Below are 24,001 nucleotides of genomic sequence, written 5' to 3'. Positions count from 1 at the left end.
TACAAAATGAATACCTGAATTCAAAGATATATGTAAAATGCAAAGCAGGGGTATTTAAATATCTCAATGTCTAATTTTCGAGGGAACAGGAATTGGCATTTTCTAGCTTCTATATATTTAAACCAATTTATTAGATAATGACAGGTCTTGCAAATAGCTAGTAGAGTTAATTTGGCAAAGGTGAAACAGAATCTGCTGTCTTTATCAATCTTGGAAAAGTCTGTACTATATTCCCTCTGGTAGAACATAATTAGGGATTCAAGTAATTCTGTTTGGTGACTGTGGGGTGATATTGCCATCTAATGGCCATTTTTCGCTGCAAGTGATTGATCCCTTTTTCCCGCTTATGTGGCAATGAAGAGACAATAATCAGGTGCATACACTTAAGCACTCATCTTTACATCTCACTGAATTATAAAGTCCTTGAGGAAGGGACCATGGCTATGTATTTTCTTTCCTGAATTAGGTATTTGTTAACATTGAGGTAAGAACATGTTCTGGACCCACTTACATAAGCATATGAGAAAGAACATTTCATTCTTCATTCTACTCCACTTTCCCCACCCCTAACTCTTCTGATACTCAGGCCTGCTTACAAGCTGCCAACTAGAAAAATTGTGGTGGACTATCTCAAGTAAGTTTCCATTCTCATGACCACATTACCAATGTAAGTGGCATACAACAGATTATTAATTAATCAATTAATTAAGCAAATTATACATTACTGGCTTATCTTTACTTCCAAAGGCTTATCTTTACTTCTAAAGAAAAATAAGGCAGTGAATTCCTCCAGTTGCCAAATAAAATGCAACCAAGTTGTCAGCAGAATTTCAGAATCATTATAATGATTCTAATAGCCATGTTTTATTGAATGCTTATAATGTGCTAAACATTGTTCTAATTGCTTTATGTGCATTGTATCATATAATCCTCAACAAACAGAAAACAACAAAAATGTTTAGATTTTTTAAAATATGCAAATATCTCTAATAAAGTTATTTATTTAACTTTAGTTACCCAAATTACTTTGAAAAAATGGACTGCTTTGGCAGGTAATTATTCTTTGCAAGACACATACTGAATGACCCAAATTTATAGATGAAAGAGGGTTTGTTTGTTTATTAATATATGATAACCTTGGCTCAAAAAAGACAAATGAGAGCTCAAAAAGGAATTACAGTAACTTTAAAAAATATATTAAACATATCCAAGATCCTAAATATATTATTCTCCCCAAAAGCTAGCTGCTTCCATACTTGATTTGATATTTTGCATGTTTTCCCTATGTTGCTTGGTAAATATATTTGCTTCTCCTTTCTGCAATCGACGTCTGACAGCTGATTTTTGCTGTTTTGTCAACTGACGTTTCACCTTCTGTTTTACCAGTTCCTGGAAAGATTTCATAAATTAGCATTACTGATAATGAACCATTTCAAATAGTACGCTGCTAATACTTTTTCTATTTATATACTGAGAGCATTAATTTTTTAGATTCCAAACACTATATAGTACTTTCCAAAAGTACTATATAGAAACTGTTATATAGGAAAAATTAAATTCCAAACAGAAATACAGATTACACAGAAAAAATACAGTGTATAGGCAGAATTTTAAAAAAATTACCGTAGTGCCACCTAGTGGTCCATCATGAAAACTGATGGAAAAAACAAGATGAAAACTGCTTATTCCTCTGCTTTTTAGGTTAAAAGAAGGCTTTCAGAGTAGGTTTTGTAATAGAAAATTATTTTTGAAAGCATTCAGTATTGCTCAATATATCCAAGAATGCCTTCACAGTTTCAGCTGTAGAAATGACCTGATGGTAGCAATCACCCAAGGAAAAGTCTTCATATATCTTTTGATCATAAATTAAAATTACTTATTAGTTAAGATATACCGTGCATGGCATATGACTTACAAAATGAATAAGAAATGTGAAATAGGGTTCACAATGACCTTTTCTTTCTCTGAAACACTACAGTCTGCCATTTAATAACTGTATATAACCTTGTATCATCCAACTTGTCTCCTAAAAAAGAAGATAGCTGCAAAACGCTGCAAAGCCAGGAACAAGGGTCTTCTTTTTTTTTTGAGACAGGGTCTTGCTGTGTTGCCCAGGTTGGAGTGCAGTGGCAGGAACACAGTTCACGGTGGCTGCAACCTCCTGGGCTCAAGTGATCTTTCTGCCTCGGCCTCCTGAGTGGCTGGGAACACAGGTGTACACCACTACACCTGGCTCATTTTAAATTTTTTTGTAGATGGAGTCTTGCTACGTTGCCCAGGTTGGCCTGAAACCCTTGGGGGCTCAAGCAATCCTCCCACCTCGGCCTCCCAAAGTGCTGGGATCACAGATCTGAGCCACGGTGCCTGACCAAATCTGTACTTATAATTTTATACCATTGGCTTGGCATGGTGGCTCACGTCTGAAATCCCAGCACTTTGGGAGACCAAGGTGGGCGGATCACCTGAGGTCAGGAGGTTGAGACCAGCCTGGCCAACATGGTGAAATGCTGTCTCTACTAAAAATACAAAAATTAGACAGGCGTGGTGGTAGGCACCGGTAATCCTAGCTACTCAGGAGGCTGAGGCAGGAGAATTGCTTGAACCCGGGAGGCAGAGGTTGCAATGGGCTGAGATCACGCCGCTGCATTCTAGCCTGGAGGACAAGAGCGAAACTCCGTCTCCAAAAAAACAAAAACAAAAAACAAACAACAAAAAATGTTATACCATTAACATGTAAGTCCAAGTGTCTGAGGCTGTCTTATACACCTTATAATCCTCACAGTGACCAAGCTCATTATTCTTCAGCTCATAGGAAGAATGATTCATCCATCTCAAACCTGATCAATTTATCAAGTGACCTATGTTAATTTTTTGAAAGTCATCGGTTTGTATTCTAAGAAAAAATTACTTCAAATGTAATCAACAGGCTGCCTAAAATCTGAAGGACAACTGAAAAAGAAGGTATTTTGAGTTTTACCAACAAAGTCATTTGGCCTTCATTTTACACATAACGGTGGCAGGATACAACTCTGCCACATCCTTTGAGAAACATTCATTTATTAAAATCAAAGAAAGTACTGGTTTCAAGACTTAATTTAAAAAGCAACCAACAGAAATCTGGACCTGAAAAGCATACATTATTTGTCTGTATGACAAGGCAATCAGATCACAGTAGTGATGTAATAAACATTCAGTACATGTTGAATGACTACTTACCGGAGGAATTGTTGAACAGCTTACAACACTGCCTGAAGAAGTGATACTCAGAGTTCTTGTTCTGTACTGATTCATAGCTCCCATATTTTCTTCATCTCTAAAATTTAAAAACCCACAATTTATCTAGTTAATTTGTATAATGTAATGAATCCCATTTGATTATATTATTTTTTGCATGCAGCAAAATTGAAGACATAAAATACTTCAGAAAGATTATATCTTAAAATTTCCGTGAAGATAAAACTACCTACTGTTAAATTCTATATAAACAATTTTCATTTTCCAGCATTTTGTTAGTCACTATCAAAATTTAAAAACAGTAGAATGCTTTAGCCATTGAAATGTATCACCTCCCCACAATTCATCTTCCCTTTTCTAATAATCCTCTCCTCTTCTTTCACTGAACTATATAAATCTGTTTCTCCCTATGTAAATTTTTGAGACTCTTTCCACCTTCACAAACAACAGAAGATACAATGGAAACAGACAGTATCCATGAGAGTCAGCTCCTCTAGGGTACGAAAATCTGCAACCTAGAGACGAATGTTTTCACATGGCTCCAAGTTTCAATATATGGAACGTATAAAAACTCATAACTCCTAACAGTTAATATTTTTCAGCAACATCTGCTGTTTTGCTTTTACTCTGAATGAAAGTTTTGCCCAGCATGTATCCAGAGAGTGAGAACAAAATTATTGTTCCCACTCTGAGTTTAAAAGACCATTTAATCCTATGTAGGTTTTCTTCTATCACTGTGATGGTTAATTTTACATGTTAACTTGACTGGGCCTCAGGGTGCCAGATATTTGGTTAAACATTAACTTGGGTGTGTCTTTGAGGGTGTTTCTGAATCCATAAACTGAGTATAGCAGATTGCCCTCCCCAATGTGGGTGGACCTCATCCAATCCATTGAAGGCCTGATCAGAACAAAAAGGCAGAGTAAGAGAGAACTGTCTTTGAACTGGGACATAGATCCTCTCTTGTCTTTGGATGTGGACTGGAACTTACGCTACTGGCTCTTCTGGCTCTCAGCCCTTTGGATTTGGACTGGAACTGTATGATGGGCTCTCCTGCGTCTACAGCTTGTGGACTACAAATCCTGGGACTTTTCAGCCTCCATAACCTCATGGGCTAATTCCTTGTAATAAATCTCCATTTCTGTTTGTCTGAAGAATCCAGTCTAATACAATCACTCAAAATTCTGAGCCTCTGTCACCCCTGATTCTTTTCCTTTTAAGCTTCTGATTTAATTTTCTAAGTTTATTATTTAAATGGCAGTAGCCCTGTGACACAGATACACAGCTATATGAAAAAGGAACAAAATTCTTATGTTTTGCTTCATGAACAAAACTGTAAAGATAAAGGTAGGCTTAAGATATAAGCCCAAATATGTACTGAAAAATGTTTAATAAATGCATTGCTGAAGTAATTTTAATTGTCATATTACCATATTGAAATAAATAAAACCAGTAGTTCATTAAACTACAGTTTGATTCTGAATAAGCTATCCCAAATCCAAAAATTAAGTTTTAGAACTTTTCCTAAACTGAGCTGAGCCTGATTAATATTTACAAAAAAAAAAATTCTTAAAAGAAAACACAGTATCATTACATAATTTTAACTACACATGAACAAAGGACAGAAGGCTCAAGGTACTAGAGAAAATTCATTGCAGATGTTTCATATAGAAAGTACATTTATTGCATGTTTTAATATTTACATGCCTTTACATAACTCAAACACACATCAGATGTGTAATTAGGAAAATATGTGAGGAATAACTCATCCATCTAAAACCTGATCAATGTATCCAGAGACCTATAATAATTTGAAAGTCATCAGTTTGTATTTTTTTTTTTTTTTGAGACAGAGTTTTTTGCTCTTGTCACCCAGGATGGAGTGCAGTGGCGCAATTTTCGGCTTACTGCAACCTCCGCCTCCCGGGTTCAAGTGATTCTCCTACCTCAGTCTCCCAAGTAGCTGGGATTACAGGCACAGGCTACCATGCCCGGCTAATTTTTGTATTTTTAGTAGAGACAGGGTTTTGCCATGTTGTCCGGGCGGGTCTCAAACTCCTGACCTGAGGTGATGTGCCTGCCTTGGCCTCCCAAAGTGCTGACATTACAGGCATGAGCCACTGTGCCCAGCCGTCAGTTTGTATTTTAAGGAAGAATTACTTGAAATTTAGTCAATAGGCTGCCTAGAATCAGGTCAACTGAAAAGGAAGCTATTTTGAATTTTTAACAACAAAAAATTATTTGGCTTTCATTTTATATATCAAGGCGGCAGAATACAATTCTGCCACATCGTTTGGAAAAAACGCTCATTTACTAGAATCTAAGCAAGTATCGGTCTCAAGACTGAAGTTAAAAAGCAATTGACAGAAGTCTATACCTGAAAGGCCTGAGTTCTCTGTTTAATGATGACAAGGCAATTAGATGAGGGCACTCATCTTCATACTCCTCAGAGCCAGCAGGGACTCCTCCTTGAACTCTCTGACCATCTTGCCCGTTGTAATTTTCAGTTCTGTTTTTCTCCTCAGAAAATTCAGTTACAGAGTTGTTTTCAACAACCTGCCCTTTTATTTCTTCTAAAGCTTGACTGAATTCAGTCATGTCAAAACATCGTGCATCAGCACTCTCTTTTGATAAACTGTCTTCCTTTATTTGTTCAGGGTCTCCCGATGATCTGCAATAGCAGCCCTCTGATTCTTCTAGAGAGTTCTGTTCACTTTCATTTTCTGACCTATAAACCTCTGCTTTTTCTGCCACTTCTCCATCTGAAAATGAGAATTCAGATCTCTCTTCTGTTTCAATATTTTTATCATCTGGACCTAATGGATGAAGCAGTTCATCATCTGCCTGCATTTCCTTCGTGTAGCCACTGGCAGAAACCTCCACATCAAGAGTGTCTTCCCTTCTAGAAAAAAAAAGTTGTCAAGCATTGAAAGAGAGAAAAAATGTTTATCTAAGAGGAGTAAATATCTACTACTCTGATAAATTATGATTCAAGTGAGTTCAATAGCTTATATGTTAAAAATAATTTTTTCCTTTCCTAAAATGTATTTAAATGACACAGGTATACAAATATGAAAGGTATATGCTGGCTATAATTTTAAGAATAAAGTAACTGAAAAACAACAATATAAATAAAAAGGTTATAAAAACCTCAGCTTATGTTTATTAGCTTTGTAAATTAACTTTCAAAGGGGGCTAACGATTTCCTTCAGATTATGTAACTCATCCCAGATCAGAAAATATCTTCAGTGTATAAAATAAATATGAGAAAACTGAGTTTTGAGAATGCACATAATAGTTATGTCTTGAGAATCAATTAAAGATACCACCTGGGGCCGGGCGCGGTGGCTCCAGCCTGCAATCCCAGCACTTTGGGAGGCCGAGACGGGAGGATCACGAGGTCAGGAGATCGACGCCATCCTGGCTAACACCGTGAAACCCCGTCTCTACTAAAAAATACAAAAAAAAACTAGCCGGGCGAGGTGGCGGGCGCCTGTAGTCCCAGCTACTCGGGAAGCTGAGGCAGGAAAATGACATAAACCCGGGAGGCGGAGCTTGCAGTGAGCCGAGATCCGGCCACTGCACTCCAGCCTGGGCGACAGAGTGAGACTCCCTCTCAAAAAAAAAAAAAAAAAAAAAAAAAAAAAAAAAAAAAGATACCTCCTGGTCCTGATAAAGGAAAAAACATAAATTTCAATGAACGTTTGAACGTTTGGTGTGATTCCTTATGAATGAGTTACTCTCATAGCATCCAAAACAGAATAACAGTTACTGAGTTTATAAGAAACTAGGTATGTTCCCTTTCTAAAATTCAATAGCAGTGCCTTAATGGACCAAATGCAGGTATTTTCAAGTTTTTAAGTTTCAGTTACGTACTACAGAGCAATGACATCTAACAGTGACTATATGTCAAAATTTGAAAAGTTTTTTAGATGAAAATGTTAATTTTTAGAAATACACAGTCCAGATATTTAAACTATAATGGGGAGTACACACCTGATATCCCTAAAGGTTGGAAAAAGCTCACTTTCGTAGCTGAAACGTTTCATGAAGAAATCTCTAATGCATTTAACATCTCTGTCAAAATACCTGCAAAAGCAAGAATCATTTATGATGTAGCTTTTAATGCTCCTTTTTCCTTATTAGCCAATGAAAATATCCTTATTGGTTAATGGTACTGCTGCTCCTTACAAAAAGAGATAAAAGATGTTACACAAAGGAAAAGAAGATACAAATGAGTTACCAGTGTGTTTGAAAAACTAAAATCCAAGAAAATCTCAAGGATATAAGCTGTCAATGCCATGCAGTTCCTACGGTTAGGAAAGTCAAGGTTTTCTCATAGTTACTGGTATATAGTTAGATACACTAGGGAAAGATGAGTGTGAACCCCAGGAAATAAGATTACGGGCCTATGGTTTAGGGATAGGTTTCCACTTATTCTCCTCGTCCTGAATCTGGCTATGCTTCCCATCAGCAACACTCACTAGAACCTCTAGCCAACTGAAAGATCTGAAGATAAAAAGATATTAATATTAAATAGTTAAGTTTGGAGACTACCAAGTTATGTTTACGGCTCTTTGTTATCCATTGGCCGATTTGCAATAATACCCAAAGGGATAAATCATGCTACAGCTTATAAAAATAATCTGACGACATGTTAATCTGGACCAAAAGTAGAATAATTTCTGAGTATCAGGCTGCCTTATGGGACACCATAAAGCAGATTAATCACCATAAAGAGATTCAATTCTCTAGAAGATTTCCAGACAAGGGAGAATTAAGGACAGGATAACAAGGAACTGACTATCTCTTTGAGAAAGATGAGTTTGGAAACAGGAAGATAATGCCTCTCCTCTTTGCTCACAGGGCACTCCGGGAAAAATATTAATATATTTTAAAAAGACTATTTTATATACGTTTACATTTCCGTACGAGACAGTAACATCTTCTAAAGCATATATAGGGCTTATTTATATCTCAATCTCTAGCAATTAGCACAGCTCCTTGGCCCCAGTACTGGTTCATAAAAATTGAAATTAAATCACAACATCTCCCCATAGAACGATGCAGCCTAAACCTAGAATGTTATCATCTGTCACACTCTGGGGGCTCCTAGATGTTCCTTTATTGTGTGACTATGTTACTCCTTATTAATAAAAATGGTGATTAGTTATCATCCAAAGAGTACTGATCACCCAAGTGCCAGGCATTAATCTTTTAGTATTATTTTTTTGAAAACGTTTTAAAAATTTATTTTCAAATGACATTTCTTTCTGTAGCATTAAGTACAGACATTTTCTACTGGAAACCAGGATGAAGACAAGCTTCACTTAACAAAACTACTTCAAGCTCAAACTCTGCAAGAATTAATATACTCTATTATGTAAGTGATACTAGTTGTTAGTTTAGGAAAAAGAAGTTTCTCATAAAGCTTGGAACAGAAAGAAAAAAAAATCCTTAGTTACACTCAATTGAATCATGAACCACAAGCAAATAAAGGATAAGGTCCTATTTCAGGACTTGGTTTGGTTTAAGTAAGTAATGTGAAGAATATGATTATCGCAATATATAGTGATTCTGCTCTGTGTCAGAGATAAAGTTTTATGTGAATTTTTTTTCTAATAATAAAAGCTAAAAGTGACAAGAGATAATTATCACTGGTTTGACAACTGAGTCCAGTCCAAAACCACAACTTTTATTCAGATCATCAAGATTACTGAGTTATGCTTGGTGAATCTCTCTTGGAGGCAATCATGGAAGAGCAAGAAAAAGAGAAAGGCAAAAGTGGTTCTAGGGTTCCCCACTTCACTTCCAACTTTTACCTGTTTTAACAGTTGGGCTTCCATCTAAAAGTCTGTTTGAACAAAGGGTTCCATGGCTAAGAAAATTTGACTTTCGAAGTCTGTCAATTTACAACAAAGAAATTCAAATTCTTATGGGGAAAACTCTAGTGGTTATACGTTAACACTAGCCACTTCAAACCAGTGACTGAGCTAAATAGTATCACAATACTATTTATTGTGATACCTAATAGTATCACAAAATTGAAAAATTATGAAAAAATGATTCTATTCTAAACAAACACATCCACATCCAGAATTAATAATAGCACATACAGGCTGGGCGCGGTGACTCACGCCTGTAATCCCAGCACTTTGGGAGGCCAAGGCGGGTGGATCACCTGAGGTCGGGAGTTCGAGACCAGCCTGACCAACATGGAGAAAGCCCATCTCTACTAAAAAAAAAAAATACAAAAAATTAGACAGGTGTGGTGGCGCCTATCTGTAATCCCAGCTCCTCAGGAGGCTGAGGCAGGAGAATCGCTTGAACCCGGGAGGCGGAAGTTGCGGTGAGCCAAGATCGTGCCATTGTACTCCAGCTTGGGCAACAAGAGCAAAACTCTGTCTCCAGAAAAGAAAATAATAATAAAAATAAAAAAATAGCATGTACGTACCACTCAGCATTGGGATGAGAAGTTGAAACCATCTGTGGAAAATCAATCATGGTGATATGGTCATTTTCATCCAAAATGAGATTAAATTCATTAAAATCTCCATGAATCAGCCCATGATTTGCAAGTTTGACAATTAGTTCCATAGCTTCATCATATACTGATGCAGGATCTTCAACATGGTGTATCTGACATCTGAAAGTATTTTAAGTATGAATATAGGTTATTTGTATTCGTTTATGATTTTAACAAAAGTATGTATGCATGTGAACACATATATTATTTCCATGCCCTGGCTCCCCAGCAGCTTTCTTATTCCCATCAGCACACAGATATAATATCCCCCATCTATTAAAAAAAATAGCCACACTCTGCTTCAATTCTGTATCTCTTTTCTACTACTCTTTCTTTGATCTTTACAACCAAACTTGTCTACATGTGCTTTTCCAATTTGTTTCCTCCTACTCTCTAACACCATTTCAAACAGGCTTTCATCTACCTCATTTCAATAGCCCTTGTTGAGACTACCAATGACTTCAATGTTGCTAAAGCCAAAGGTCCATTCTTAGTCCTCATCATATGTGGTCTGTCAGTTGACCTCTTTGAACATTTCTTCACTTAACTTTTAATGCTTAACATTGGGATGAGAAGTTGAAACCATCTGTGGAAAATCGATTGTGATGATATGGTCATTTTCATCCAAAATGAGATTAAATTCATTAAAATCTCCATGAATCAGTCCATGATTTGCAAGTTTGACCATTAGTTCCATAGCTTCATCATATACTGATGCAGGATCTTCAACATGGTGTATCTGATTTACAAGTCTGACAATTAGTTCCATTCTCTCCAGGTTTTCTTCCTTCCTCATAGATCACACCTTCTTAGTCTTTTCTATTTGTACTTCATCTTTTTCCTTGACCTCTAAATTCTGGAGTTCCTCAAAGGTCAATCCTATGACCTTTTATTTTCTCTTATTTAGACTCACTCTTGGTGATCGCATCCAGATTAGTGGTTTAAATACCACATATACACTGACTTTAATGTAGACTTCTCTAACTCGCAGGCATCTCAAACTTAGTATGTCCAAAATGGAATCTCTGATTCTGTCCCATCCTCCAACTCCAAAATGCTCTTCCTGTAGCTTTCCTCTTTCTGTACATGGTAGCTTTCTCCCTCCAGTTAATTGGCTACTCAGGTCAAAAACCTTGGTGTCACCATTGTCTCATTCCTTCCTTCACATCCATATCCAATCCCAAATCATGTTGGTTCAACCTGCAGAACACATTCAGAATCTGACTGCTCTTCATCACCTTCACAACTATCACTGTAATCAGAATTACAACCATTTCTTGCCTAGATTATTGTAATGGCCTCCTAACTTGTTTTCAAATTATGTCTTCGTCTCCCCAGAGTCTATTAATTCAGCAGGCAGAGTGACCCTCTGAAAACACTGAGATCACTGATTGATGAGATCACATCTCTTCTCCGCTCAAAATACTCCCACTCCAATAGCTGCTAATCTGAATCAAAATTTGGTAAGGTTTCACCTTACTAGTGAGACTTTTCTTGACCACCTTACATAAAACAGTAGTCTCTTGTCCCTATCTCCCTTAAACCCTGCTTTTTTTTTTATCCATAGTACTTACTAACAATTGACAGACATTTCCTTTAGTTATTTATTGCACATCTCCTTCCATCAGAATGTAAATTCCACGAGGGCAGGGATTTTGTTTTGTTCACTATTGAGACTAAAAGGGCCTGGCACCTAACAGTCCCTTAATATGGAATGAATGAATGAATCACAGAGATTACAAAGCTCATATTGTCAGAATGAAACTGGGTTTTTAATTTGTCTTTGAGTCTATTCCTTTAAATCAATTTTTAACCTTCCAGAGGTAGTATTTCATTAACTAAAAAAACTTTAATTAAAAACCCTGAAACCTAAATTCATTTTCAGGATTCATGGCTTTAAGAATAATGAATACTTACAGTGGATAACCATTTATGAGTTCCATGACAACTGCATGACGATTGTAATCAATTGGCTTCGGAACTGGAAATTTCCTCTCATACAATGCCTAAAACATTGCAAAACAGGTGTAAGCTAATGACCAGGTCACTACTCTTTAAAGAACAATTAAATATATACCTTTCCACAGAAAAACACACAATCCTTTATAAAATTATACTTAACACATGGTTATTTATGCATAGCTTATTTATTCACTGCACAGAATAAGCCATACATAAAAAGCAAATTTTAAACAAAAGTTTGAATTCACTTTTCTGCCAAAAATGAACATTTACAAAATGTTATGCACTGTGCTGGGGTTACAAAAATGAGTGTTAAAAAGTTTCTAAACAATCTAAAATTAGTGTTAAAAAGCCCCCAAGAAGCTTACAGTCTCTTGGGGTATATCCTTTCGTATTTTGTAAGTCTCTGACATTCGTTGGAATGTGCTCAAAATATTCAAATTGGAAACAAATTGTAATTTAGGAGATACTCATCTTCTGACATATTAGGAAATGAGGCATTCTAAGAGATCAGCCATTTTGGTTTATAGGGCACTGACCTTTTTCTCCACCACAATATGCAATATAAATCTATTATGTGAAAAACATATACACTGTTGTTGTCTGATTCAAATGTTAAGACTCTCCACACATCTTTTCCCCTGTGCTTATTGTCTTCAATCTTATTGTTTACAAAGCCCTGCTATTACTTTCTTTAAAATACCTCAGATTTATGCCCTTTGACATTTAGAATGCTAGTATTAGGAATGGCAAAAACTGCAATTACTTTTGCACCAACATATACTTGTAAGGAGGCATTTGTTATTTATACCTCATTACTCCACAGGTGTTCTAGCTTTTGCCATCATACCTAACCTATTCTATGTACTAATACCAGACCAACCTGCTGATGTTAATACTCCATTTAAAAAATATATATACATTGGATCGGGCACAGTGTCTCAACGTCTATAATCCCAGCACTTTGGGAGGCTGAGGTGGGTGGATCAGTTGAGGTCAGGAGTTCGACACCAGTCTGCCAGCATGATGAAACCCCATCTCTACTAAAAATACACAAAAAAATTAGCCAGGCATGGTGGCACATGCCTGTGGTCCCAGCTACCTGGGAGGCTGAGGCAGGAGAATCGCTTGAACCCGGGAGGCGGAGGTTGCAGTGAGTTGAGATCATGCCACTGCACTCCAGTCTGGACGACAGAGCAAGACTCCGTCTCAACAACAACAAAAAATAATTTTACATTGGCTGTAAATATTCTTTTCAGTTTGAACAACTTTTCCTGGTTTTCAAAATCCACCTGTACAGTCCTAGTTCTCCCAATATTCTCTCCAGGACACACCAACAAATGCAGTCAGGACAGTTACCTCAGTGTCACCTAAACACACAGGGCTCACACACATTCATGTCATTGTCCATACCACTTCTCTGCCAAAATGCACTGTTTTAGGGTCAAATAATACCCAAGTTTTATGGCTCCACTCAGCTCCACTCACTACCTGAAACCTCCTCCATCAACTATTCTATCACTTACTGAAGTTTCTCTAAACTCAGTATGTAATTTTAAAAAAAATTGTTCTTAGGCTTGCAGTGGTGGCTCATGCTTATAACCCCAGTACTTTGGGAGGCTGAGGTGGGTGGATCTCTTGAGGCCAGGAGTTTGAGAGCAGCCCGGGCAACACAGCAAGATCCTGTCTCTAAAAGCAGGCATGGTAGCACATGCCTGTGGTCCCAAATACTTGGGGGGCTGAGGTGGGAGGACAGCTTGAGCCCAGGAGGTCAGGGCTGCAGTCAGCTGTGATCGTGTCACTGCACTCCAGCCTGGGAGACAGAGTGAGACCTTGTCTCAAAAATAAATAGATAAATAAAAGATTCTGTTTCATATGTGTTTGTGTTATCTTCTCAACTTTAAGACACAGATTGTACTGGTTATTTCTTTGGCATCCACTCCTTCACCCTACACTAAACCCCAGCAATTAATTTCAAAAGGTTGCCTATGACTTACCTTCCGTGAACAAGAACCAAACAACTTTCCACTTCCCAGATATTTTTCTTTGCTTTCTTTTTACATACTTTTTTTCAGTGTAGACCATTTTGAGCATACCTTGGCAGATCAATAGCATGTGATAAACTCAAAGATTGTGAATATTTGTCCAGAACTTGTGCTATCGCCTAGAACTCATGCTATAGCCCAATCTTTATATTGTTCCTCTCTTATGAAAAATCAACATATTTAAGGTGTACATTTATGTGCAACCAGATTCCATTCCTATACCTTCAATATAAGTATCCTGAAAAACACCTACTACAGTTTTGGGAAAATGTGTAAATGATCCCTACCAAGCTGCTCATTTACTGACTGAATATTACAAGATACAAGCTATTAGTTTAAAACAAGAAATACATTAACATGTATGGTATCAGTAATACTAATTTATACTGCCTTAAGAAATCTCCCATGATTAGTGAAAATGTAAGTATACAACCCACTCAAAGAACAAGCTGAATCCTCAAGGAACAGTGTGTCCACACACTGTAGCAATCTTCAAATTTTTTTGAAAAATGAAGATAAACTACGACAAATCATACTGGCAGAATAATAAAAACACAATATTACCTTTTGTTTAACTTAGTTATTGTTGAATATATTTAATTTGGATATTATTATATTTAACAAACCTATGCTGAACTTAATTTTGAAGGCAAAAAGTTAAAAATAAAGGTTTTTTTTTTTTTAAATGTCAGGGGAGAGTACAAATGTAGTCCGCCAGTACCCCAAAACGTGCAGTCAAGTTCCAATATTTGGGGTAACTGCAGGGATCAGCACACTTGAAATGCAATGAATAGGCCTAACCCTGAGAAAACCATCTTTGAGAGTTTGGCATTTCATCTGCCAGGTTAAGTATTTGTTTTCTATTTGTATAAATGTATGAGGTACATACAACATTTTGTTAAGTATATATGAGTAGTGATCAAGTCAGGGGTGTGTTCAACTCCTGAGTACAATACATTTTGTTTACTATGGTCACCCTACCCTGCTATCAAACATTGAATGTATTCCTTCTAATTGTATGTTTGTACCCTTTAACTCACTTCTCTTCATCCTTACCTCTTAAAAACGAAAGATTTTGGCTGGGCGCGGTGGCTCACGCCTGTAATCCCAGCACTTTGGGAGGCTGAGACGGGCGGATCACGAGGTCAGGAGATCGAGACCAGCCTGGCAAACACGGTGAAACCCCGTCTCTACCAAAAAAATACAAAAAACTAGCCGGGCGAGGTGGCGAGCGCCTGTAGTCCCAGCTACTCGGGAGGCTGAGGCAGGAGAATGGCGTAACCTGGGAGGCGGAGCTTGCAGTGAGCTGAGATCCGGCCACTGCACTCCAGCCTGGGCGACAGAGCGAGACTCCGTCTCAAAAAAAAAAAAAAAACCAAAAAAACAGACGAAAGATTTTTACCTTTTTTGTTTTTTGAGACAGAGTCTTGCTCTGTCAGCCAGGCTTGAGTGCAGTGGCACGATCTTCACTCACTGCAACCTCTGCCTCCTGGGTTCAAGTGATTTTCCTGCCTCAATCTCCCAAGTAGCTGGGATTACAGGTGCCCACCACCATGCCTGGCTAATTCTTGTATTTTTAGTAGGGATGGGGTTTCACCTTGTTGGCCAGGCTGGGCTCCTTACCTCAAGTAATCCGCCCACCTCAGCTTCCCAAAGTGCTGGTATTATAGGCATGAACCACTGCGCCCAGCCAATTTTTACCATTTTTAATATACATATAAATCTATAAATGATGTTTGTTCCTTTATGTGAAACAAAAAGCTAGCCAACTTATCTGAGACACTGAGGTTTCTACAGATGATAATTACCTGCTGTTTTCAATTAGAAACAGACATATGTATAGCTATATACATTGAATAGATATATATACATCCACACATACATATTTGTGAGGTAACAACATCATTAATTATTTTTGGCTCTTCCATCTTGTCAGCATTATAGAATGTGTTGCCCTTATGCATTCGTAACTATTTAAAATACCTTAACATAGAAGGGAAAAGAGCCCGAATAATCAACAGTTATTTAGGACTGAGTCTGCCTATAGGAATTGAGTCTAAGGTTAGAGAGATGTGGGGACAACAGAATCACACTTGTCATTAAGGCCTTTGAGACACATGTATTATTTGGCTAAAAAATGCATGACTATAAAATAAATACCTTCATATAGGCAAATTCCTTCATGGCAGAGAGACGAGATAAATAAAGCCAAGACACATTATGCCTATGTTTATGATAATCACGTTTGTTTTTCAGATTTCGAAAGGAGGTTCTTCCTAGTCTGTGAAGCTTTAATGCAAATTGTTGTCCTTCTTCATTTGCAACAATGTAAATATCTCGAGGCAAAATTTCAAAAACAACCATTATTACAAGTGTATTCCAATCAGTTAAAACAATTCTAACTTTCTCTGATTTTATTTCAAAAATGTCATTTTTTCCTAATAAAGGTTGAGTATCCCTCCTTATCCAAAACCTTCAGACCAGAAGTGTTTTGAATTTTGGATTTTGGTATATTTGCACATAAATCATGAGATACCTTGGGAGTTATTAGAATAAAATTAATTCCTGGCATAAATGAACTTTCAGTGATAGACTTTCAGAGAGAAAATAGTAACCTACTAATTAAGGGCACTTTCTGATTTGTATTGCTTCCAATCAACTTTCCGACTTACTGTTTAGTTAGAGAAAAGGGAAAATTAAAAGAGGAATGCTTTCTGAAGGGAAAACATAAACTAAAGCAAAGAAAATACTTTGCACAGTACTATTAGCACTTACCTGATTCTTTGCCAACACCCATCTGGTTTCCAACAGACTCAACTACTTGCCTAGAAGAAAGTGTTTTCAAAGCTAGGTAATCATATCCTGCATTTGTCAACCGATAGCCCTGGACAGCTAGACAAAATCAAAGGAGAAAGATCATATTTCAGTTACACAGTACAACCAAGTCACATAAGTTCAAGTCATAAGAAATATTTAACAATGGAAAGTCTTCGTTGGAAAAAGATAAACTACCCAGGCTCACAAGTTTCCAATTTCCTCCTATAATTTGCATTTCTTCTCCAATGTACTGATAATCAAAATGTGACCTAAAGACAGGTCTATAAGTATTTGTGACAAGATAAAAGGAGGAATTTAAGTTCAATTTTTTTTATCAATTTGACCTAGAATTTTTGTCTGTTTTTGTATATCCATTATCCATTTCATTTTTCTAGTAATTTTTCTTTTGTAATTTATAAAAGGAATGATATGTGATAGGTTGGAAAAAACTAATCCCTCACCACAGATGGTTTCAGAAGTAATGATCCAGGGTATGACTGCTGATTGTATTTTCCAAAGATGGTAGCCACAATATGTCTATCCTACATGCTCTTCTGTAGTACCTACATGCTCTTCTGTAGTACCTACATGCTCTTCTGTAGTACCTACATGCTCTACTGCAGTACTCTACATGCTCTTCTGCAGTACCTACATGCTCTACTGCAGTACTCTACATGCTCTTCTGTAGTACCTACATGCTCTTCATGCTCTTCTGCAGTACCTACATGCTCTTCATGCTCTTCTGCAGTACCTACATGCTCTTCGTGCTCTTCTGCAGTACCTACATGCTCTTCTGCAGTACTCTACATGCTCTTCTGTAGTACCTACATGCTCTACTGCAGTACTCTACATGCTCTTCTGTAGTACCTACATGCTCTACTGCAGTACTCTACATGCTCTTCTGTAGTACCTACATGCTCTTCATGCTCTTCTGCAGTACCTACATGCTCTTCGTGCTCTTCTGCAGTACCTACATGCTCTTCTGTAGTACCTACATGCTCTTCATGCTCTTCTGCAGTACCTACATGCTCTTCATGCTCTTCTGCAGTACCTACATGCTCTTCGTGCTCTTCTGCAGTACCTACATGCTCTTCTGCAGTACTCTACATGCTCTTCTGTAGTACCTACATGCTCTACTGCAGTACTCTACATGCTCTTCTGTAGTACCTACATGCTCTACTGCAGTACTCTACATGCTCTTCTGTAGTACCTACATGCTCTTCATGCTCTTCTGCAGTACCTACATGCTCTTCGTGCTCTTCTGCAGTACCTACATGCTCTTCGTGCTCTTCTGCAGTACCTACATGCTCTTCTGCAGTACTCTACATGCTCTTCTGTAGTACCTACATGCTCTACTGCAGTACTCTACATGCTCTTCTGTAGTACCTACATGCTCTTCTGCAGTACTCTACATGCTCTTCTGCAGTACTCTACATGCTCTTCTGTAGTACCTACATGCTCTACTGCAGTATTTTATAGACTCTTCTGCAGTACCTACATGCTCTTCTGCAGTACCTACATGCTCTTCATGCTCTTCTGCAGTACTCTACATGCTCTTCTGTAGTACCTACATGCTCTACTGCAGTATTTTATAGACTCTTCTGCAGTACCTACATGCTCTTCATGCTCTTCTGCAGTACCTACATGCTCTTCATGCTCTTCTGCAGTACTCTACATGCTCTTCTGTAGTACCTACATGCTCTACTGCAGTATTTTATAGACTCTTCTGCAGTACCTACATGCTCTTCTGCAGTACCTACATGCTCTTCATGCTCTTCTGCAGTACTCTACATGCTCTTCATGCTCTTCTGCAGTACCTACATGCTCTTCATGCTCTTCTGCAGTACCTACATGCTCTTCTGCAGTACTCTACATGCTCTTCTGTAGTACCTACATGCTCTACTGCAGTACTCTACATGCTCTTCTGTAGTACCTACATGCTCTTCTGTAGTACCTACATGCTCTACTGCAGTACTCTACATGCTCTTCTGTAGTACCTACATGCTCTTCGTGCTCTTCTGCAGTACCTACATGCTCTACTGCAGTACTCTACATGCTCTACATGCTCTTCTGTAGTACCTACATGCTCTTCTGTAGTACCTACATGCTCTACTGCAGTACTCTACATGCTCTTCTGTAGTACCTACATGCTCTTCATGCTCTTCTGCAGTACCTACATGCTCTTCTGCAGTACTCTACATGCTCTTCTGTAGTACCTACATGCTCTACTGCAGTATTTTATAGACTCTTCTGCAGTACCTACATGCTCTTCTGCAGTACCCTACATGCTCTTCTGTAGTACCTACATGCTCTTCATGCTCTTCTGCAGTACCTACATGCTCTTCTGCAGTACTCTACATGCTCTTCTGTAGTACCTACATGCTCTTCTGCAGTACTCTACATGCTCTTCTGTAGTACCTACATGCTCTTCTGCAGTACTCTACATGCTCTTCTGTAGTACCTACATGCTCTACTGCAGTATTTTATAGACTCTTCTGCAGTACCTACATGCTCTTCTGCAGTACCTACATGCTCTTCATGCTCTTCTGCAGTACTCTACATGCTCTTCTGTAGTACCTACATGCTCTACTGCAGTATTTTATAGACTCTTCTGCAGTACCTACATGCTCTTCTGCAGTACCTACATGCTCTTCATGCTCTTCTGCAGTACCTACATGCTCTTCATGCTCTTCTGCAGTACCTACATGCTCTTCTGCAGTACTCTACATGCTCTTCTGTAGTACCTACATGCTCTACTGCAGTACTCTACATGCTCTTCTGTAGTACCTACATGCTCTTCTGCAGTACCTACATGCTCTTCATGCTCTTCTGCAGTACCTACATGCTCTTCTGCAGTACCTACATGCTCTTCTGTAGTACCTACATGCTCTACTGCAGTATTTTATAGACTCTTCTGCAGTACCTACATGCTCTTCTGCAGTAGTCTATACGCCCCTTTGCAGTATCTACCTGCTCTTCTGCAGTACTCTACATGCTTTTCTGCAGTACTCTACATGCTCTTCTGCAGCACCTACATGCTTTTCTGCAGTACTCTACATGCTCTTCTGCAGCACCTATGTGCTCTTCTGCAGTACCTACATGCTCTTCTGCAGTATCCTACATATTCTTACTACTACTCTTTCTCCACCTCCTTTGATCTGGGTGTGCCCTGTGATTGTTTTGACTAATAGGATATGGCCAAAATATGTTTTGTCAGTTCTTTGTTTAATGCTTTACTGGTCTGGCAACTTCTACTTCTTGACTTTTGGAACACTTGCTCTGATGGCAACCGATTACCTGAAAAATCACAAACGGTGCCTCAAAATACTTACTTTTGGTACGCTCCCAAGCTATGAGTTTATGTTTCACTAATTCTCTTAAAACTTTATTACAGCCACCATGTTTAAGGCTGGCTATAGAAGCAATCAAACTGCCGGGAACAATTTCATGGTTCTTCATGCCCATTTCAACCTGAAATTAAAGGAATCATAATCATAATCATAATCAAAGCTTTGTCTATCAAAACCCTGTGAAGAAATTAACTTCTCCTTGAAACTTTCCTGACTATGCAGTTCTCCAACTAATTCTGAGACATAATCACTTCTGTCTCTGAAAATATTTTTAAATAGCAATTTGAAATCTAATCACTGATATACATATAGTCTTTCCATTTCAAGAGTAGGAATTGTGAGTGCTAGACATACTGATGACATTTGGTAAATGCTAAAATACCTGATGACACTGAAACATTGGTCTTTAAAAACTACAGATGTGCCAGTTATTTATTAAGCACGTATTTAATGAGAAAGTACTAAATGTAGGCATTGTAGAGGATATAGATATAGATATATATGAATGATAGACTGGATAAAGAAAATGTGGCACATATATACCATGGAATGCATCCTTTTTTATGCAGCCATAAAAAAGGGTGAGTTCATGTTCTTTGCAGGGACATGAAACCGGAAACCATCATTCTCAGCAAACTAACACAAGAACAGAAAACCAAACACCGCATGTTCTCACTCATAAGTAGGAGCTGAACAATAAGAAGAACACATGGACACAGCAAGGCAACATCACACACTGGGGCCTGTCAGTGGGTTGGGGACTAGGGGAGGGATAGCATTAGAAGAAATACCTAATGTAGATGATGGGTTGATGGGTGCAGCAAACCACTATGGCACATGTGTACCTGTGTAACAAACCGGCACGTTCTGCACATTTACCCCAGAACTTAAAGTATTTTTTATATATATATGTGCTTTTTATCTCTGAGGAATTTTTATCTCATGATGAAGATTTTTAAAAATGGTATACATCTAAGTTTAAGAAGGTAAGAAGTGATAACTGCTTAAAAAGGTAGCTCAGGGCAGAATAATACTTCTAGCTGAGGGATCAGTTCCAAGGAAGATGCAAAACTAGAGACTGACTTTTAAAAGATGTGGGCATACAGAGAAAACAGACAAGGGGATACCAGTGAAAGAAAAAGATTTGAAAATGGCACATATGCAAGAAAGTACTACCCACAGAGAATAGCTGAGTACAGTGGCCGCTCAGATGGGATAGCATATAGAGTTCATGCAAACATGGCTGGAAGATACTTCTAGGATAGAGAAGGCATTAAAATGTAGACCAAAGAATTTTATATTTTATCCTGATGAAAGCAGGAAACTCTTGAAGATGTTTAGGCATGGGAGACACATGAACAAGGTTATTTTAGGGACATTAATCTACCAGGAATATGCAAATTGGCTTACAGACGGCAAAATCTGAGGGGGTACTCTGGAGAACTAAGACAGAAGTCCAGCGCAGAGGAAAGAGCACCCAGAACAGGGTAAGCGGTAGTGGTACTGGAAGGAAGGAATTAAAGATCTCTAGGAAGTATTATGGGAGAGCTTGGCAATTAAATGTGGAAGGGTAAAGGGAATGGAAAGCCACAACTGGAAGTGAAGAGAAAAAGCAAGTTTTAAGGTTTTATTATTTTTTTTTTTTTAATAGAGCTTGGGAAAAGAGAAAGGGGGTAGAAAAAATTGAATTTGGTCTGAGCACTAAGAGTCAAATAAAAATGTTTAAAGGAAAATTGGCGGCCAGGTGCAGTGGCTCATGCCTGTAATCCCAGCACTTTGGGAGGTCAAGGTGGGTGGATCATGAGGTCAAGAGATTGAGACCATCCTGGCCAACATGGTGAAACCCTATCTCCACTAAAAATACAAAAATTAGCTGGGCGTGGTGGTGTGTGCCTGTAGTCTCAGCTACTCAGGAGGCTGAGGCAGGAGAATCACTTGAATCTGGAAGGTGAAGGTTGCAGTGATCTGAAATGGTGCCACTGCACTCCAGCCTGGTGACAGAGTGAGACTCCGTCTAAGAAAGAAAGAAAAGGAAGGAAGGGAGGCAGGCAGGGAGGGAGGAAAGGCAGAAGGGAAAGAAGGAAAGAAAGAAAAAAAAGAAAAAAAATTGGAAAGGGGCCTATATTTAGGAATGAAGTTATAATTAGAAGGAAAAATTGTCAATTATTTTACAGAAGTGAGAGTTGAAGATATGAAGTGGATGCAATCACTGAGCAAGAGATAATGGAAGAAAAGGAATGTTTGGGAGCAGAATTGTGGGGCAAGTTCATATTGAAAGCTAAGGGCCACTAGTCAAACAATGATTATTGATATAGGAAGAGCCAAAGAAGTAAAAGGGAAGAGAGGCCCAAGAAAGGGTACCAACACTGGTAAGATTCAACTGAGACTAGGATGTCATATTTAATGACTAAGTCATTTCTTGGTGAGCTTTACAAATAATTTAAATATTGCAGTGCCACTGTTTTGGAAGATAAACCTGGCATCATTTTGATGTCTCACCAAAACCTTAACTTTTAAATTTAACTTATTTTCCATGCTTTATCTCTGCCTCCCCTATCCTCTAACACTCTTACTTTTGACCCCTACTTCTGTCAGAGGCATTAAGGAATGAGTGTGCTGAGGAAGCAGGAAAGGAAGGTATCTTTCAGAACTGATAAGTTTTCATAGAGAAAGTCCAGCTGATTAGAAGAATCTACATGAGAGACAAAGTAAATATTGTCTTCCAAATTTCACACTGATTTTGCATTTGATAGTTTAATCCTTAAGTGCTATTTAAGATTAATTTTAAAAAGCCAACACTTGAAGCCTTAACATAATACAAGAACCGGTGTGACTCACATCGCATATCCTGTTACGTAATTACACAATATAGGTAGTCCTTATCATGGGGTTCACTCCTTACCAAAAGATAACGGGTCCTAAATAAATGTACTGCTTCACTGTACAAATGTCTCGATCTATGTATTAATTTCTGTGCCATAAGACTAAGGCCATAAAATCAGATTTTGTTACTCCCCTGATCAAAAATATTCAGTGGTTACCCTCACACTCTTTACTAAGCCTCCAAGGCTCTGTAGTACATAATCTCTCACCTTTTCCAGCGACATCTCCAACCATTAGTGTCTGTCTCACTTTGCTGCAGCCACACTGGCCTTTCCTCTCTTCAAAGACTTTTCTGTCCCAAGGCCTTTGCACTTATTACTTCTGTTTCCTCTGCCTCCAACTCTTTCCAAGGACTTCACTGGGCTGTCTCCTTCTCACACAGCTCCCATTATTCCCCCATTCATTCTTTCATTTAGAGAATATTTATTCATTGTCTACCAAGGACGTGCCCCTCCTCTCCAACAGATACATATACTTTCTATGCCATTATTCTTTATCATTTTCATAGCATTTATCCATTATCCTACGTATTCGTTTACTTGATGATCTGTATGTCTCCACTTGTCTATTTGAATAAGTGAACCTCCTAATGTTGCTACTAAAAACCCGACAAATATGTGTTGACTGAATGAATCAGAAAGACTTCTATGCGACTGAGTCTGTTAGTAGGGAAGTCAATATTATCAAATCTCAGGAGGGGGCCTTAATAAATCTTTCACAGCTGGTCGGAAGCTCAGGCTCAGAGAAGTTTCCAGGCCACAGAGATGCCAGCGTTTCTTTTCCGCGCAAGGCGAATAGCAGCCGAAAAGAAGAAAATTATTAGAAGACGGGACCTTTGCTCTATCTGGGGGAAGGTAAGGTCCCAAACAAAACCTTTTAAAAAATTCAACTCTCTGATGCTCTCTTCTCCATTCCCAGCTTCCACCACGTCCTGGGTCCCAGAGCGTGCCTCCTCAGATCCCAGAAAACTTGCAGGAACAGGAAGAGGTCACACAGTGGTAAGGGGCCAGGGAGAATAGGAACGGTGGATTTCTTACCGCGGTCAAGACCCTGAAGTCATCTCGGCTCATGTAACGCAACTTGGCCACATTCACCTTCCCCATGGCGGCCCCTGTCCGAGCCCAGATGCCTCTCCCACGACAGCCGGAAAGCACAAGGCAGGTCGTTGTCCCGCCCTCTAAGCG

At 38.4% G+C, this 24,001-nt stretch overlaps 1 protein-coding gene, 1 long non-coding RNA gene and 1 other non-coding gene across 4 annotated transcripts in view; 1 reads left to right on the top strand and 2 right to left on the bottom strand.

Moving 5' to 3' along the window:
* LOC140711482 (uncharacterized) overlaps positions 1–22,475 on the top strand; it is a 93,578-nt gene extending 71,103 nt beyond the window's left edge. Inside the window, exon 3 of one of the 2 annotated variants that reach the window (XR_012092696.1) lies at positions 22,109–22,475. This is a non-coding gene — a long non-coding RNA (uncharacterized lncRNA). Of the gene's footprint in view, positions 1–21,346; positions 21,422–22,108 lie in introns of those variants that run through there. The other variant, XR_012092697.1, reaches the window with a different exon arrangement.
* Positions 1,092–23,983, bottom strand: RIOK2 (RIO kinase 2). The gene is made up of 10 exons (XM_037982235.2): positions 23,855–23,983; positions 19,917–20,055; positions 16,543–16,659; positions 15,928–16,103; positions 11,678–11,766; positions 9,689–9,880; positions 7,231–7,323; positions 5,612–6,136; positions 3,217–3,313; positions 1,092–1,389 (listed from the first exon to the last, which is right to left on the bottom strand). Exons 1-10 carry the CDS (start codon positions 23,918–23,920, stop codon positions 1,225–1,227), a joined length of 1,659 nt encoding a protein of 552 aa, XP_037838163.1. The 5' UTR covers positions 23,921–23,983; the 3' UTR covers positions 1,092–1,224.
* LOC119618356 (U1 spliceosomal RNA) lies at positions 14,459–14,620 on the bottom strand. The gene has a single exon (XR_005234677.2). It is a non-coding gene; the product is annotated as a U1 spliceosomal RNA (small nuclear RNA).
* Positions 23,984–24,001: the final 18 nt, after the last annotated feature.

Source organism: Chlorocebus sabaeus, chromosome 4 (assembly GCF_047675955.1).
Source record: "Chlorocebus sabaeus isolate Y175 chromosome 4, mChlSab1.0.hap1, whole genome shotgun sequence".
NCBI classification, from domain to species: domain Eukaryota; kingdom Metazoa; phylum Chordata; class Mammalia; order Primates; family Cercopithecidae; genus Chlorocebus; species Chlorocebus sabaeus.
This window is presented reverse-complemented; position numbering and strand designations above follow the sequence as displayed.

What these genes read in the sequence shown, in the direction of transcription:
- RIOK2 (XM_037982235.2), bottom strand. Translation starts at nt 23,920, where the DNA reads ATGGGGAAGGTGAATGTGGCCAAGTTGCGTTACATGAGCCGAGATGAC. An exon ending in CCAACCTTTAGGGATATCAG is followed by an intron (nt 6,137 to 7,230) that starts GTGTGTACTCCC and finishes TTTTTTTTCTAG; the next exon opens with AAGGGAAGACACTCTTGATG. An exon ending in GCTGTTCAACAATTCCTCCG is followed by an intron (nt 1,390 to 3,216) that starts GTAAGTAGTCAT and finishes AAATCTTTCCAG; the next exon opens with GAACTGGTAAAACAGAAGGT.